This window comes from Lissotriton helveticus, chromosome 2_1, assembly GCF_964261635.1.
Source record: "Lissotriton helveticus chromosome 2_1, aLisHel1.1, whole genome shotgun sequence".
NCBI classification, from domain to species: Eukaryota; Metazoa; Chordata; class Amphibia; order Caudata; family Salamandridae; genus Lissotriton; species Lissotriton helveticus.
The window spans coordinates 1,144,557,496-1,144,575,913 of NC_136059.1; the positions used below are offsets into that span (position 1 = coordinate 1,144,557,496).

The 18,418-nt window shown below is 49.2% G+C and overlaps 1 protein-coding gene across 2 annotated transcripts in view; it reads right to left on the bottom strand.

Moving 5' to 3' along the window:
* CCDC171 (coiled-coil domain containing 171) overlaps positions 1-18,418 on the bottom strand; it is a 2,807,212-nt gene that overhangs the window by 2,292,315 nt on the left and 496,479 nt on the right. The window contains exon 1 of one of the 2 annotated variants that reach the window (XM_078675986.1): positions 397-464. The exons of the other annotated variant lie outside the window; for it this stretch is intronic. Within the exon in view, the coding sequence (XP_078532112.1) occupies positions 397-408 (12 nt within the window). The 5' untranslated portion in view covers positions 409-464. Of the gene's footprint in view, positions 1-396; positions 465-18,418 lie in introns of those variants that run through there. 2 annotated transcript variants of the gene reach the window in all.

The window sequence follows — 18,418 nt, forward strand, 5'->3', positions numbered from 1 at the left end:
GAATGATACACAAGAACAAAACAACGTACTATGGTTTGCCATGAGATGCTGGCAACCACAACATAGACCAACAATATCTATATCAACATCATTTATCCCAAACATATGAGTGTTACTCACCCACGATCGAAATCACTTGCATAAATCCAGAGGTTGATTTAAAGTGATGTAACTGTAAGTAAAACAAACGCACTCACGTCAGAATATCCACTACGCCTACAGATGCCATTAGATAGAAACGCTAACCGTCCCATTTACTAAATAAGACTGGCTGTAAGTTAAACAAACACACTCACGTCAGAATATCCACTACACCTACAAATACCATTAGATAGGGACGCTAACCATCCCATTTACTAAATAAGACTGGCTGGGCCTAGATATACCTCAACATACCTTAGTTGACATCAATGAGGCAAAAGCCGTCAGCTAGACTCCGTCCGCACTCTCTGCTGCTGGAGCCGTGACTGCGGAAAGGAACGCGGAAGTGGCGTGCACGCTGCAGCTAAATATAATCTGTCAGCGCTAGCGTCCCTGTCACTGTGAGACGTCGCTGTTGAATACCTCGTCGGTTGCCTAGTAACCGCAACGCATCCACCATCTTAGAGACCAGGGCAAGTGCCGTCAAAGTGTGTCAGGCACGCATACGTCATAGTTAATGTAAACAGCCTCCTCCTCCTCTTCAATCTCAAGCAGAAACTCCAGTATTTATCACCACTGTTAGAGAATGCTATCCCTATTATTTGGAGAAAAACAGCGGAACTCCAGCGGTCACATTTGGCCAAAATTTGGTTGGGAGAGAGGGGCCCTCAGGAGGTGAACCCACCCCAACAAAAGCCATTCAGCAGCTGTCACTAAATGCCTCGAAGCTCCAAGGAACAGCGAAGCACATCACATGGGATGGATCCTGTCAAGAAGGTCACAATCAGAAGAGGAAGAGAAGGTATTCCTCATTTTGTTTACGGGAGACCTTACAATGCACACAAAGCCACAACCCAGGTGTGTGGTGGAGATTACTGGATGGGATGTCAAGGCTCTCATCGACACGGGGGCCTCTGTGAATGTGATGGGCATCAAGCAATATCGACACCTCTGTCCAAGGGCTGCCCTGACCCAGTCACATACCAAGATCTACATGTACGGGGTTCACACCCTGATGCCACTCTAAGGACTCATGAATGTGTGTGTCAGGTCCAATTGCACATTGCTGGAATGTCACATGGCAGAAGATCTGGGCCTACTGTCATTCACCAGAAATGTGCAACCATAAAGGGTGGATGATCTGTTGTACCAGTTCCTGAAGTTGTCAAGGGTTTGAGCTCTTTGTGAGCCCTACCGATTAGTCTACACATCAACAAATCATTCAGGCCGGTGGCCCTACCCATTCTTTGTGTACCATTCCATTTACTGCTGCTAGTGAAACAGGAGGTGGAGAGCTTGGGTGTGATCGAGAAGGTATCTGGTCTGATGCCCTAAGTGTCCCCAATGGTGATTGAAGTGAAACCTAAACAGCTTGGAAAAGTATTGCTGGGCATTGACACTTGACTTCCAAACAAGGTCATTATGATGGAGAGGCACATTACTCCCACAATGGAAGACAATATAGCTGGCTTGAATGGAACTAGACGGTACTCTAAATTGGACCTCAGTGCTGTATACCATCAACTTCAGCTAGCGGAAGGGAGCCGGTGCACAACAGTGTTCTCTACACACCTGGTCTTGCAAAGATACATGCGGTTAGGCTTCAGCATATCCTCCACAGCGGAGGTGCTCCAGAATGTTATAAGGGAGGTACTGTCCAGATTGCAATGTGTCATGAATGTCAGTGACAACATTTTAGTCTACTCTGAAACAGTGGAAGAACATCACCAGTGCCTGCGGGCTACCCTGAAACGCCTATGTTGAGAGAAGTGATCCTTCTTCCAGCCCAAAATCAAATTTTTCTGATATGTTTCACTCACGAGGGAGTGCCGGTTGACCCAAGAAAATCACATGCTATCAAGCAGGCACCAGCACCGTGCAAAGCCTCAGAGCTGCACAGTTCTTTGGGAATGGCCACTTACAGTCAATGATTCATCCCCAACCTGGCAACCGTTGTGGAACCAATGAGGGCACTGACAAAAGTGGATGCTAGTTGGGTGTGGGGCCTAGTTGATGAAAAAGCCTTTTCTGAGTGTAATGTCAGCACTACTGGGTAAGGCAACAATGGCATACTTTGCCAAAAAGCTGGTGATTGACTAGAGCCAGTAGACCTTTGGGTGATGTTCACACAGAAAGTGGAGTCAGAGAGATGGGCACCCCTGGCCTTTGCAAGTAGAGCACTCATGCTTACGGAGGCAAGGTATAAGCAGACTGAAAGAGAAGCCCCGGCCATTAAGTGGGCATGTAGACATTATAATTTGTATCTATGTAGGCGTTCATTCAGGGTGATCACTGATCATCAGCCATTGGTGCCATTATTCAAGGGCTCTGCACCCCATCCACTGCCTCGCATTTAAAGATGGGCAATTCCATTGCAGCACTACCAGTTTGAAGTGGTCTACAGGCAAGGGTCCAAAAACCCAGCTGGATTCCTATCACACCCTCTGCCCCAAGTCAATGGGGAGGTAGAGAGAGACACAGATCACAAAGAGGAGTACATTCGCCTGGTGTCTCAGGGAGTCTGCCCAAGGACATTGAGCCTGTCAGAGATTGAACAAGCAACGGCTGGTGCTCTGGTGCTAAAGAAGGTTCTGGAGGCACTGCAGCGAGGATCATGGCATGATTTCTAACAGGACGCAAACAGCTGGAGTGGTCTGAAGATGAAGCACCTCACGCACCTGTGGAGGGTGCCGCACAAGCAAAGTGCCACCTAAGAGGGTCTCGTCTAGCGGGGCCACACATTGGTAAACTCCTAAAGCCTGACATAGCTGGTAGCAGTGCTGTCCCACAGGGGGCATCAGGGGATGGCAAAAACGAAGTCTCATCTGCGGTACAAAGTGTGGTTCCCTGGACTAGAAGCAGTGATGGATGACCTGGTATGGCAGTGTCCCATGTGTCAGGTCACAAGCAGCCCCAAAATGCCAGCACCGGTTATCACGGAGAAGCCATGTGTCACCCAAGGGTCTAAGGTGAGCATGGATTTTGGGAGTTTCGCAGGTGGAAGGACCACAATGGTCATCCTGGACGGTCATTCAAGGTACCCCTTTGTCATTGTAGAGCTCGTTGAGTCAACTGTGTCTGAGCCGGAAAAAGGTATTTGGCCTGTTTGGTCTTTCTGAAGAAATCAAGACGGACTATGGGCTACCGTTTCAGGAATCTGAGTTCAATGATCTGCTGTAATCGACTAGGGATCCAACACTACTGCATTACCCACCCAGTGTCTGCAATCTGATGGGGAGGTTAATAGATTTATGGGACACTGTACAAAGCCCTGGGAACTGCCACACACAAAGGAGTTAGCCAAGATATAAGCCTTCATCAGTTCCTAAATGAATACCAAAGGATACCACACATCACCATTTAATGCCCCACGTGGGCTCTCATGTTGAAAGGATACAGGATGGACATGAATCCTGTGCAACCAGAGTGGACCCAACCAGAGTATGATCCTGAAGGTGCCCAGACCAGGCAAACACAGAACAACATAAAGGCAAGCATCAGGAGGAGTGCGGCCTTGCAATGGCTGGAGTGGGTGATTAAGTACTCTCAAAGACCAACTGCCTGGGTGGATGTCCAGGAAAACATTTGAACCAGGAATATGGACAGTGGTGAGAGTTTAAGGCACCATGATAACAGCTTGAAAGGGGAGAAGACAAACAGTTTAAACATTTCATGATTCAAGAAAGTAAAAATGTCTGGCCAGCAGAGTCTGGAGGGAGGTGAGACCCTATGGGTTGATGACCTGCTTGTGACAGAGGGACCTCCAAACCAACAAAAGTATGGTGAGATGCCAAGTGAGCAGACAACAGGAGAAGGTTGTCAGGAAGAGGCACAAGGAGAAATGTACAGGGAAGATGAAACAGAGCACCCATGCCATCAGCCATATAATCTATGGCTCAAGTTTAACCAGAGGTTAAGGACTTTGTGAGTGGTGTACAGGGGCAAAGTTGGGAGCTACGTGGGGAAGGAAAGTAGTGAGCCATCGAGACACTATAGGGGTGGCCTTCTGCCCGAACGTATTTGCACCACATCCTCTGGGTGCAGCCAAAGGATATCAATGAGATCAATGATGTTCACTTGTTTTTGGGGCAAACTGCAGCGTACCTGGTCCCTCCTGGTCGCTCCATTGAAGACGCCACTGGCAACTACCACCATCTTTACCGTGTAGTCCTCCCGCCGCCGCATTCTACACCAGCGGCCGCTGAGAAGAGGATTACACCTCCCTGTGGGCATAGCGGCAGGAGCCGCCACCATCATCTCCCACCCCCGGAGGCGCTTCAAATAGCGCGTACTACCGGTGGAGCGGGTGTTACCTTTCACTTGTTTTTGGGGAAAACTGCAGCGTACCTGGTCCTTCCTGGTCCCTCCATTGAAGACGTCACTGGCAACTACCACCATCTTTGCCGTGTAGTCCTCCCGCCGCCGCATTCTACACCAGCGGCCGCTGAGAGGAGGACTACACCTCCCTGGGGGCATACCGGCAGGAGCCGCCACCGTCATCTCCCGCCCCCGGAGGTGCTTCAAATAGCGCGTACTACCGGTGGAGCGGGTGTACCTTTCACTTGTTTTGGGGCAAACTGCAGCGTACCTGGTCCCTCCTGGTCCCTCCATTGAAGACGCCACTGGCACCTACCACCATCTTTGCCGTGTAGTCCTCCCGCCGCCGCATTCTACACCAACGGCCGCTGAGAGGAGGACTACACCTCCCTGGGGGCATAGCGGCAGGAGCCGCCACCGTCATCTCCCGCCCCCGGAGGCGCTTCAAATAGCGCATACTACCCGCGTCACGGGAACGCGCGCGGGCAGCGCCGGGCTAAGCCCGGGAAAAGGGCGGGCCGTCTGTGGCCGTCCGGGGCTGGCCGCGGCTGGGCTGGGCCACCCCCTTTATCACTGCTGGGCTATTCTCAACTGAGATCTATGAACTAAGACTTTGAGCACTGTTAGCAAGGTAATTTAGCTTCTCACAGACTTGTATTTGCCCATTGTATTGTATTTATTGTATTTACTATGTCTATTACCTTCATCCCAAGCCAACGATCTCTAACAGGAGGTTCTGTCCAAGGGACTCTGGATGCGTTTATCACTAGGGCTACTTCAGTGTTAGAAAAAGAAATTATGTTAACTGAACGGCGCATATCCTTAGAATGTCAGAGAAAACGCTCTTCTTTAGGGATTATTCAATCAGCAAAGACCCCAACGCATGTTACTACTCGCTCTGAACCAACTGGTAGTATAGGAATACCTTTACAATTACAAGATCTCCCAGTAACCCCACCGACTCATAGTGACTCCTCTAGTACTGATATTAGTCTGGGGCTGAAATCTCCTTCTTCGTCGGACGATTCAGTACTATTCATTTCTGGTAATCAAGTCCCAGATAACTCAATCAGGGAACTAGGACAGGCCAATCCCATGAAAAGAAAGAGGGGTGGGGCAAAGCACAAAGGAAGTCGAGCAAAAGCTTGCCGGGCAGAAGCGACTCCCATTACATTCAAAAGCCCAGAAACAAGTGAAGCCACTCAAAGCCAGTTAAACACATGCATTGTGCAATTAATTAAATCGCTGCTCTTGCCTTTAATTGAGAGGGTTAAACGTATGACTGAGCAATTAGGATCCATCTCAGACATAGGGATAGCCAGCTCAAATGTATTAAAAGAGATGGCAAGTAAAAGTCATACCTTAGAGTCGAGGTTAGCGCCTAAAGCCCCTGAAAATGTGACCAACAGTAAGCCGCACCCTAAGACCCGTGATAACATTACAATGTGTAAGCACACAACAAAAATTTCCTCTGATCTTACTAATCATATGGAAATATTAGACAAAAGACAAGCAAATATGAAAGGTCACGAAACATTGGGTGATACACAGAGGACTACCCACAAAGATAAGCAGATTATAGGGCCTGCCCGACAAATAGATCTTCCACCTGAGGCTGAACCTCTTGTCATTGTTCTAACAGGGGTACCTGAGCTAGCAGCTGGAACATTCGAAAGCTACCAGACTCTTAAGAACAAAGTCATGTATTGGCTAAGAGTCACCAGGCCATTCCGCCTAACCTAGACGGCGACATTTTATTCGTTAGAAGGTTGGGCTGGGTCAGTAGAAGACCGAAGGATGTACCTGGGGACGTAATCACCATAAACTTCAGGGATCATAGGGTCACCAATTACATTCGAGACTGGTTCACGGGGGATTATGAGGGAGGTATATTCACCAAAGATCTAAGTTACTTCTACCCAAAAGCGTTGGTGAGTAACCCCCGGAGAAAGGGAAAACACAATTTATGTACTGATATACATCCCATGTTCAACATTGACACCTCAAATCGCTTCTCCTCACTTATGGGGATGGAGGGGGTCGACTGACTCCCACTTGGTAGCAATAAGATACTTGGGGACGGAGACATCCCAGAACCTGGATTAGCCAGCTTACTGGACATGAATAGTGCGTTTCCGCCTATCGAACTTTTCACACAGGGTCCTTCTTGTCCCTTAGTGGTAGACAGCGCTATACCATCCAGCGACATATTTCCAATCTCTTTGCCTAGTCAAGGGGATCACATGAGATGTAGTCCTACATCAAGAATAGTAGCTGAGGGGGGTTCATCAGTTTTGGAACTTCCAGCTATGAGCATTATAGTGGAAGGTGGGGCTACTAATGCACTAGTAACATACTCAGTATTTACAGGGGACAAGGAGTGTAAGGAATTAAGATACACTGCAGTGGAGAACAAGATAGTGATCCTATCATGGAACATTGCCGGGCTACGATCTAAAAGAGGGGATAGAAACTGGGAGACCTTTCTCTCAGTTCACCACATTATTGCCCTGCAGGAAACATGGGAAGGCAGAGAAGGCTACCACCTGGATGGTTACCAATCATTTAGCAAACTTGCAACACCATCTATTATGGGGAGAGCCAGGGGGGGCTCCTGCTGTTATTTAGTCTGAAATTACTATATAAAGCAGTACTAATAGCAACAAGCTCACAAAATATTTTAGCAGTAAGATTGGAGGGTGATAATTTGCCTACAATCCTGGTGATTAACTTTTATAACTCTTTCACCCGGAGCGATGAAGTGGACCACTTAAGAGCTTTGTCTGGGTTTCTGGATGATTATGATGAGCAGAATGATAAGTTTTACTATCTTTTAGTGCTTGGTGATTTTAACATACACGTTTGTCACATGCATTGTTTCAAGAATATGGATTTTGAAAATGACCCACCTGGGAATACTCATTTCGAGCATACTAAGAGTGGGTTGTATCTGGAGAGTTTTTTATCAGCACACTATCTGTTTGCCCTAGCGCAAGGGGAAACTCAGTGCCCTGTCCCAACGTTTAATGGGCAAGGCAAAAAATCTATTATAGACTATATTTTAGTGTCATGCCTTATGAGAAACATAACAGGTTCTTTGTCTGTTACACAGAAAGGACACAGTGATCATAATCCACTTACGCTAGACATTAACATCAGGGCCCTTAAAAGTGAGACTGTTTCTGCCCCTATTTCAAATCTAAATATAGACTCTAAATGCCAAGGCCAAAGATTTAGGTGGGAGATGATTACTCCTACTGATTTCCTGGAATGTCTGTATAGAAGTAACACCGAGGATCTGACTTTATGTTTAAGTGCAAGTGCAGATCCAAGGGATATCCTCTGTGCGTTTAACCGTATTACAGAACAGTTAGCAATTAATCTGACTGGGAAAAGCAAATTAAGGCCCAAGAAACTGGAAAATTGGTTTAACCAAGCCTGTACTGATACCCACGGGGTGCTCCTAGAAGCATTAAAAGAGCCAGGTAAGGAACGCCAGAGGATTGCTGAGGCAAGAAGGGCCTATAAGAAGGCTATTAAACGGAGGAAAACTGAGCTAAAAGACATGGCTTGGGAGGAACTTTCCAAGGTGAGTGTTCTGAAAAGTAGCACTCAATTTTGGAAAGTGATCAATAGTCCTTTGTTTAATGAGACAGAAAACACAAACAAGGATTGTATTATCCCACCAGAAAAGTGGGTGGAGCATTTTGGCGGTCTTTATGCAGACATAAATAACTCATCTTTTATGTCTCAAGGTGATTTTGACAAGGCAGGAAAAATTAATTTTACTGAGGAAGAAGTTTTGAAAGCCATTGAGTCCACGGCCCATGGGAGAGCCCCAGGCCCGGACGGGGTTTCGGCAGACCTTTACAGGGCAGATCCCCATTACTGGGCAAAGATTTTTTCTTTTTTATAAAACCTTTATTTATATTTATGCATAATACACAGCTGTCACCCTACAACCAAATGGGCAGGCCGCTATGACATCGGACATTACACATTTCACGCAAGCGAGGCTCCCCGGCTGCCTACTCAGGGGTAGGCGGCGTAGCATTATAACCATGCACATGGCGTAAAATCAAGAATCAAATATTGTAGGTTATGATTTTGAAATTTCGTTGAAATTAAACTAACAACATAAAACACAGTCACATGGCGAATAAACAGGTACAGGGAGTCAAAGGGACAGGGTGGAAGGATCCGAACTGTGGAATTTTAGTTCGTGAACTGAACATCATCTGCGCCATCTTGTCCATTCTTCAGACTCACGTATGAACATGCACGACAGCCATTTTAGGTACCATGGTCTCCCTGTTCACGATCGATCATCAGCGCACCTCCCTCACCCTGCAAGCATCCCCCATGCATCCTGGCTGCCCCCGCTCTCACATGCACAAGTCATGAACCCCCCCTTCCGCATGACTCTGTCTCCGGGAATCACACCACGCGCCTGACCAACACCTCCTTTCCTTCCATGAATACCCCTCTTTCGATAAACCCTTCTACGCTCGATTGTCCACACCGATCCTTCCTTTCATGAATATCTCTCCTTTGATGACCCCTTCCTCTGAGCCCGATTGTCTGCACGGACCGCTGGTCATCCCTTAAGCCTGAGGATACAGTTTATTGCCCACTACTGTATGCACTCGCCCCTCTTCAAAGGAGCTACTATTGACCATGACCTCCCCACCCCCTGAGATTCGATCAGGCGCACACATTCCAAAGGAATCGGCGGAACACTCAGCTGCGTGATAGCCCCCTCCTATTGTATGGGGGGTGAGGACCTCTACTGTAGCCACGTGTTGGAATGAGCCGGAACTGGGGGGGTACCGGGGATGTCTTTTTCCATTACTTCACAATGTCTTTATTGTAATAAAGAGCGGTCACATGTCGTAAACCAGTGTATAAAAGGCCAGGTCTCAGAGAGGCTGTTAGAGAGCACCTCGAGACGATACCTTGTTGTCCGATCTGATGTGTTCTGCTCCGTCGGAATAAAACTTGTTTCCTGTCTTCCTGTCTCCAGCGCCTGCCTCTTTATTTGATAAACTTCGTATGGTATTAGAGGCGTTTAACGCCGGGCAAAATTACTTAAGAAACATCGACTAAATCACCTGACCATTTTTCTGACTTTCCACAATTGGCGTCCCAACGTGGGGCTCATCAGCGACACGTGGATCCAGTGGGAGAGGTCCCGACGACAGAGTGAACGACTGCAACGATCGGGAGAGCTCCTGTCCGATAGACCCTCGTCTGACAGCCGATCATCCGAACTTCACTGGTTCTGATCAGACCTCTCCCGAGTGATCTACGGTCCTGACTGGGAACCATCAGGAGTGCCGCGGTAGCAACAGAGAGTAGAGGACGATCGGGCGCTGGAAGCGGAAGACGAGAAACTGTCCATGCGGTCCGGGTAAGGTCGTGACACACGACGAATTGCGAATTGATTAATTGTTTGATTGATTGAAATACTAGTATTTGCTTTGTCGCTCTTTGAGATATTCGCTGCCTGCAAGCGGGGAGGAATAGGAATATTCTATCTCCCTTTGCGGATAGTGAAGGGTAGGTAACGCGGACTTTTGTCCCCCATTGTAATCTGCCGTACCTATTTTTCTCCCCACTGATTGATTGTACGAACATAGATTGTTTGGAGTATAGTTCTTTTGAGGTTCTCTGTTTGCAAATAACATAGAATAGCAATATTCTGTCTAGTCTTTGCAAATAGTGAAAGATAGGTAGTGCGGACCTTTGTCCCCCGTTGTAATCTGTCATGCCTGTTTTCTCCCCACTGATTGGTAGTTGGTACAACCCGGACCGCTTATTAGAGATGAACCATCCAGCTCCATTGGAAGGCACCCCTAATAAGGACATGTTCACTAAGCAAGGACTAGTCGCTATAGCTTATAGTAAGTTATGGCATAAATATACAAAAAAGGACCCCGAAAGTCAGTGGCCACTGATAGGTTCCTTTGATGATCATAAAATAAAAACGTTAGAAGCAGCTGTTAGAACAAATAAGGCAACGCCCACCATGCTCGATAGTATCGGCATGTGGCGCAAAGAAGCAGAGCAACGAAGGAAACGAGAAGAAGCAGGAATAGGGAAAGAGTTACGAAAGGCAGCCCACCTGGCCGCTAAGGAACTAGATGGAGAAATAAGAAGGAGAGAGGAAGTTAGACAAACGCAAGAATCAGGGTCGGCAGGCCAATGCCCTGTTAGGACCCCCTCTACGCTCTACCCGGAGATGCCCTCCAAACAACGGGCAAACGACGAGTTACTGCTAGGTCCTCCGATTATCTACATGCCCCCTCCTTATGCCCCCTGCCAGCCTCTAGCACAGCACCTACCAGTTCTGAGTGCGGGCGAGGGTGACCCTAGCGCTAGTGCCCCGGCTCTTACGGCCTTCGCACCGGCCACATTGGTAACAACATCAGATGAACTCGAGACTAGCAAGCAGCCAACAGCCAGACCAAATAGGTTGAGCAAAGACGAGCGGGATGGGATTGACAAGATAGCAAAGACACTGGTAGAACGGAAGGAGAGCGAAGAATATACGATGGATATGCACAATTCACATGCCGGTAGCCACAGACGGCATTTCATTTTACGGTTCAGCTACCACACCCTGAACGCATATGAGGATAGGTATCAAAATAAGGGTCCTGCTAAGCTGACGGCTCTATATAGAAAGGTCGATGTTGGAGATGGGACTGAGCGCGATGTGATGGACCTCTTCATGCAAACGCTTGAAGTCTTACGCCACCTCACGGAACAGAAACCAGAGGTTACGGTCAAAGTCCCTGAAACGGCTGAGTCCCCATTAGAAGTAGCCAACACTATGATGCCTATCAGAGAAGCCGCCCCCTACTGGGTTCCCCCAAGAGGTCAGGGAACAAACGACGATATCAACCACGCAGATGCAAAAGGGAGGGTTGTGTACAATTGGGTTTACCAACCATGGGATCGACAAGATATTTTAACCTTTAGGCAAACCCTGCCTGATTTAAGGAAGAACCCGACAGCATTTTACACCGAATTAGGCACAGCCTTGGGTTCGACGATAATGACTCTAGCAGACATTTATTTGTTTTTCGGGTTATGTCTGCCGGCTGACGTGTGGAAGCAAATCCGGAAAGCCGATCACACAGATCTGTTCGGACATACCTGGAGTCAACTCAGTGAGCTAGATAGACGACGAGAGCCCGGAAGGAAACCGATAAAATACATACTGGAACTTCCGGACAAAATAGTTCAGAAGCTAAAAACCTTGATCCCAGAGAAAAAGGTAGATTGGTCAATAGTCACGGCTTGCCGTCAGAAACCCCAGGAAGACGTATCAGAATACTTCTCCCGATTTGAAACGGTGTTCTCCGACTACAGTGGCCAAGACATGACCACCGCAAACGGACAACACCTATTTGTGCAAAACTACGTAAAGGGTCTGTCACGAGAGGTTTCCCAGAAGTTACAAACGAGCGAGAGTAGTTGGGGGGCCTCCAAACCCGCCGCTATCCTCCAAATGGCTCAGTACTACGAACACCAAAAGGATGAGAATGATAGGGCAATCGAGAGAAAGAAGATAGATTTGAAAGAAAGGGTGATGATAGCCCAGATACAAGGGGTGGCAGTCGGGAAAGAACTACACAGGGGGAGCTACCAATCAATCGCCCCTAGAAATCCACCCCCAAAGGACCGCACACCCACTCCCTACTCTGGACGTAGGGACATAGGGACATAGAAGATAATCAGTGCGCATTTTGCAAAGGATTCGGGCATTGGAAGTCTCAATGTCCGGTTCTTCTGGAACTAATTAAAAATAAAGAAACGAGAGACATGACGAATGGCCCCAGGACTAGAGGGCAGGGGCGGGGGTACACGAACGACACCAACAGCGACAGACCAGGAAGATCGAACACATTTGACCGTCCCCGACAGAACCAGTACCAACTATCTGACAGTGAGAACACTCCCGACTTCGCATAGGACTGCCAGGGGCAAGGGAGGGATCCAGTCGAGCTCTGTGTTGACCAGCAAGGTCCTTACGTCACCGCTAAGGTCCTGGGTACAAAGTCTCCATTCTTGGTAGACACTGGAGCGACACGTAGTGTATTATCAAAGCGACTGATTCCAAGGGCACCCTTGTCTGGCTCACACATTACATCGATAGGTTTCGATGGAACGCCCTCCACTAATCCCCTGTCTGTACCTATCGCCTTTGACCTAGGAAACAACCCCACTGACACAACATTTCTGCTCTCCTCCAACTCCCCTGACGCCATTATGGGTATTGATTTACTAAAACATTTCCGAGCTACTATTAGGTGCTCCCCAGATGGAGTCCGAGTCATCCTGTACGACAACCCGAGCATGTCCAGATCCCGCCCCGCACGACATATGTACCCTATAACTGATGCTGACCCATCCTTGCTCGACACCCTACCCCTGTACCTATGGGCCAGAAACGACTCGGATGTAGGACGAATGATGATCGACCCTGTGCACATAACTGTTCGACCAGACGCAATACTCCCGAAACTCCCACAGTACCGGATATCGCCCGAAGGCGAGAAGGCATTGTTAGCGATTATTCAGTCCCCGGTAGATGCAGGAGTGGTAGAGGAAGTGGTTAGTAATGTCTGCAACAGCCCTATCCTACCCATTGTTAAGAAGCAAGGTGAGGGAGATGAGAAAGCGTACCGCTTCATCATCGACCTGCGAGAAGTCAACAAAGTGGTGGTACCACAGTACCCCGTAGTCTCAGACATCACCACCATTCTGACCCTCATCCCGTCCACTGCCACCACCTTCACCGTTATTGATCTCAAGAATGCATTTTTCTCTATCCCCATCCATCCAGACAGCCGTTATCTCTTCGGCTTCACCTTAAAAAAAACGTTCGTACCGATTTTGTAGAGCTCCCCAGGGCTACACTGAAAGTCCCAGCATTTACAGCCAGGCCCTCAAAAGACAGCTGGACGCCGTCCAGCTACCAGATGGAGTGGTGTTGATCCAATATGTCAATGATATCCTTTTGGCGGCCGACACCACTCCACTTGCAATCACGGCCACTATCCAACTCTTGCACTTTCTTGCGGAGAATGGCCACAAAGTCTCCAAAAAGAAACTGCAGTTCTGCCAGCCTCAAGTGACATACCTAGGCCATCTCCTGTCCAAAGAAGGAAGGAAACTTACGCCCGACCGAATCCAAACCATCCTAGACACCCCCATCCCAAAAACACAGAAGCAAGTCCGTTCATTGGTGGGCCTTACCTCTTTTTGCCGACAATGGTTACCAAATTTCAGTCTCATTATAAAGCCCCTACTTTCCCTGTTGGCCAAAGATGTTCCCTTCCCACTCCCTTGGACCCCCGAATGCCAAGCGTCCTTTAAGGAGTTGCGGGATGCCCTTTGCTCGGCACCCGTCCTAGGAACACCAGATTACTCCAAGCCCTTCTCCCTCTTCACTCACGAAAGGGAGGGATGCGCATTGTCTGTTCTAACTCAGCCCATCGGCTCCAAACAACGCCCTTGTGCCTACTTCTCTGCCACTCTTGATCCAGTCGCCAGAGCTTTACCTGCCTGCCTTCGAGCAGTAGCCGCCGCTGCTGTCTCTATCCGTCAGAGTGAGGGAATTGTGCTTTCGAACTCTCTCACGGTGTTAGTACCCCACGCAGTTGACACCCTTTTGAACCAGACCAAGACTCAACACCTGACTAGTGCACGACTGACGGGGTACGAATTGACACTACTTGCACCCCACATCACTCTGAAGCGATGCACAACTTTGAATCCTGCTACACTGTTGCCCTTGCCTGAAAATGACCCCGATGTGCCCCCTATACACGACTGTGTGACCCTCACGGACGAACAGACCAGGAGTAGAATTGACCTCCGAGACATTGCTTTTACAGACCCTGATGGAGAACTATGGGTAGACGGCTCTTGTATCAAACTCCCAGACGGCACCACTTCAGCTGCCTATGCGGTGACAACAGCCCGAACAGTAGTTGAAACAGCCCGCATCACGCAACGATCCGCACAGGCGGCAGAGCTAATTGCCCTCACACGAGCATGTATCATAGCAGCAGGAACCACGGCGAACATTTACACGGACAGCCAATATGCCTTCGGGGTGGTTCATCATTTTGGGCTCTTGTAGAGGGAAAGGGGATTCCTGACGTCCCACGGCATGCCCATCCTTCATGGAGATCTAGTCTCCGCCCTGATTGAAGCAGTTCTCCTCCCCAAACGATTAGCAGTGATCAAATGCCAGGCACACAAGAAGGTGACGGACTTAGTTGGACAGGGAAACGCACTGGCCGACATCACTGCCCGAACCACAGCTGAGAATAGGACGACGACACGCATATATGTGACCAGGTCACAAGCAGAAAAATGGACTGACGCTAGGGAAACGATTAGGGACATCCAGTCGGCCAGCACACCTCACGAACTGACTGAGTGGGCACGGGTGGGTCTAAAGGACGATGAAGGCTGCTGGCGGACAAAAGACACAAACAAATGGTTGCTGCCTGACTCATACTTGATTCCCATACTGACTATGGCACACTCCCCTGCACACATAGGTTCTGCCCCCATGATTGAACTCATTTCCAAAGTCTGGCACAACAACAAAATCCCCGACTCAGCCAAACGCCTGGTCCAGCAGTGCCTAATCTGCCTACAACACAACCCCGGGAAAGGAACTGTAGTACCCCGGGGAGGGTTTGGGATCCCCGACCACCCCTTTGAGGTCCTCCAGATGGATTACATCCAGCTGGAGAGATGCCAAGGTTTGAAGTACGTATTAGTCATTGTATGCGCCTTCAGCAAATGGGTGGAAGCCTATCCAACCCGTGATAACACTGCCATGACTACTGCCAAAGTACTACTGAAAGAGTTTTTCCCTCGCTACGGCCTTTGTCGAATTTTATGGAGCGACAATGGCACCCACTTCATAGCCGAAGTTATCCAACTAATCTTGAAGGGGTTGGGGGTAAAGCAAAGGTTTCATGCGGTCTTCCACCCCCAATCCGCTGGCCTAGTTGAGCGACACAATGCTACACTGAAACTGAAACTGTCAAAAATAGTGGCCACCACAGGACTTAAGTGGCCAGATGCCCTCCCACTGGCATTGCTATCGATGCGCTCCACTCCCACTAAGCACCACTTGACCCCCTACGAGGTTGTGTTTGGGCGACCAATGAACCTCTGGACTGCCCCCAAACCAACCTCCATTCACGACGTCCCCGACGTCCTGCTGTCAGATTATTTATACAAATTAACTAAAACGTTGTCTGTCATTCATCAACAGGTGCAGCAGGCCATCCCCGATGCTTCCAGGGGTCCCGGTCACGATATCCAACCGGGAGATTACGTTTTAGTCCGGAATTTTCAACGGGCAAAGAGTCTGGAACCCCGGTGGACGGGCCCCTGGCAAGTACTGATCACCACTCGGACGGCTCTTCGAGTAGAGGGGAGAAGGCACTGGCTGCACGCACACCACTGCAAGAAGGTCTCCTCGACCCTGGCCACGACAGAAAACGTCGACACCCAAGAAGAGCTCCTGAACAAAGACCGGCCATCACTGAACTGCTATCCTGATACCGAGGCACTTGAACTTGCAAAATTCTCTGATCCCACTGTGCCATCCCGGGAAGGGTATTTCCTGCGTCAAAAAGGAGGGAGCTTCGGCTAAGTAGACCACGGACTAAGTTAAAATCTCAGAACGGTGGCCTAAAACAACCAAGGGTTACCCGGAGAGAAGCTAAACGAAGTCTGTGGTTCTGCCCACTACCGAGCACCTTGAAGATGATGGAAGCGCCAGATAAGAAGATGATGGAAGCGCCAGATAAAAAAAAGATGGAAGCAACCGGAAATACCCACTACAGGAACCCAAAGGCTGACAATTTGCACAAATCAAAGACAATCGCCTTCTTCATTCTCTTCCTCCTTTGCCTCCTCCTCATGACTGCCTTCTGGATCTTGGAGGAAAGTACACCCGCTCATCAGATATTGCCGACCACTGCACAGCCAACCACCATGAAAGAGCATCACCTGATCTCCCTTTCGCCTCAGCTCCGAGAAAGGCGTAAGGAGTTCTGGAACAATTCCTTCGTGCAACTATTGCACCAGCACAACCTTGCTGCAAATGCCACGAACTGCTGGGTCTGCGGGTTGCTCCCGCATGCCACTGGACACTCCATCCCCTTCATCCCTTCTCCTTTTTCAGTTCACGGCTCCTGCCTCGCCTGGTTGATCCTCTTGCAGGAAAGCCACAAGGACAACGCCGCTTCTGGTCAAACAGTGTCACACTTCTACTATGGGTTCTGGCTGAACAAAACAGGAAGGACGTCTGCCCCCTTTTGTCCTGTGACCTCAGGTTCCGCCTTCCATATGAACATCCCTGCTAAAGAACGAGTTGAAATGCAAGTGCTCCACAATCCAGCTAGACCCACCTTCTCCTACCTGCGGAAGCGAACGGCTGCCACTCTGACTGTGGCCCTGTCTGTCATCAATGTCACAGGTCTCGTGTGCCTCAAAGGCCAGGGAACACAGCTGGTGGGTCACAGTTCCTGCCACATCACCAGAACATTGGTCTCAGTTGATCCCCCCTCCTTTGTTGCTTCTCCGAATATGTACTTTGTTTGTGGCATCAAAGCTTACACTTGGCTCCCGAAAGGTTGGAGGGGTACGTGCTACATCGCCTTCATTCTTCCCCCCACGTATGTGGCCCCAGCCTACCATCACCGGCAAAAGCGCGCCGGAGACATTGGACAAGCCGACTCCACCGGAGCACAGTTCCTGGATGCGGTGAAGGGACTTGTTCCTCTGTGGGGCCCAATGGCAAATAGCCGCGCTATCCGACACCTGACTCAGGCAGTAGAAACAACCATTAACATCACGGCTGGCATCCTCGCTAACAACACGGCTGAGCTTCAGGCAGTCCGCCTGGTGGCTCTTCAAAACCGCCTTGTTCTAGATGTGGTTCTGGCCGACCGTGGAGGAGCATGCCGCATCATCGGCTCCAGCTGTTGCACCTACGTGCCAGATAACTCGCCTTCAGTCTACAAAGCAATCGAACACCTCCACAGACTATCCTCCGAGGTTCACCAGGAGCAAGAAGGATGGTCGCTTGGAAGCTGGTTTTGGGACACTTTGAAGGACTGGGGATGGAGGTTGTTTACGTTTATACTGATACCAGTTGTGGTACTGTGTGGGTGTTGCTTAGGTATTCAATTTTTGCCACCTTTGTGTTCACTCATTTCTAACTGTATGTGCCCTAAGACTTTGGACTTTAGAACTGAGCACATGAGTCCCCTCTATGAGATAGAAATACGTGGTCTTATGGGGATAGATCCGAATTGACAAGCTGGCGAGACATGTTAAAGGGAGGACTGTGGAATTTTAGTTCGTGAACTGAACATCATCTGCGCCATCTTGCCCATTCTTCAGACTCACGTATGAACATGCACGACAGCCATTTTAGGTACCATGGTCTCCCTGTTCACGATCGATCATCAGCGCACCTCCCTGACCCTGCAAGCATCCCCCATGCACCCTGGCTGCCCCCGCTCTCACATGCACAAGTCATGAACCCCCCCTTCCGCATGACTCTGTCTCCGGGAATCACACCCCGCGCCTGACCAACACCTCCTTTCCTTCCATGAATACCCCTCTTTCGATAAACCCTTCTACGCTCGATTGTCCACACCGATCCTTCCTTTCATGAATATCTCTCCTTTGATGACCCCTTCCTCTGAGCCCGATTGTCTGCACGGACCGCTGGTCATCCCTTAAGCCTGAGGATACAGTTTATTGCCCACTACTGTATGCACTCGCCCCTCTTCAAAGGAGCTACTATTGACCATGACCTCACCACCCCCTGAGATTCGATCAGGCGCACACATTCCAAAGGAATCGGCGGAATACTCAGCTGCGTGATAGCCCCCTCCTATTGTAT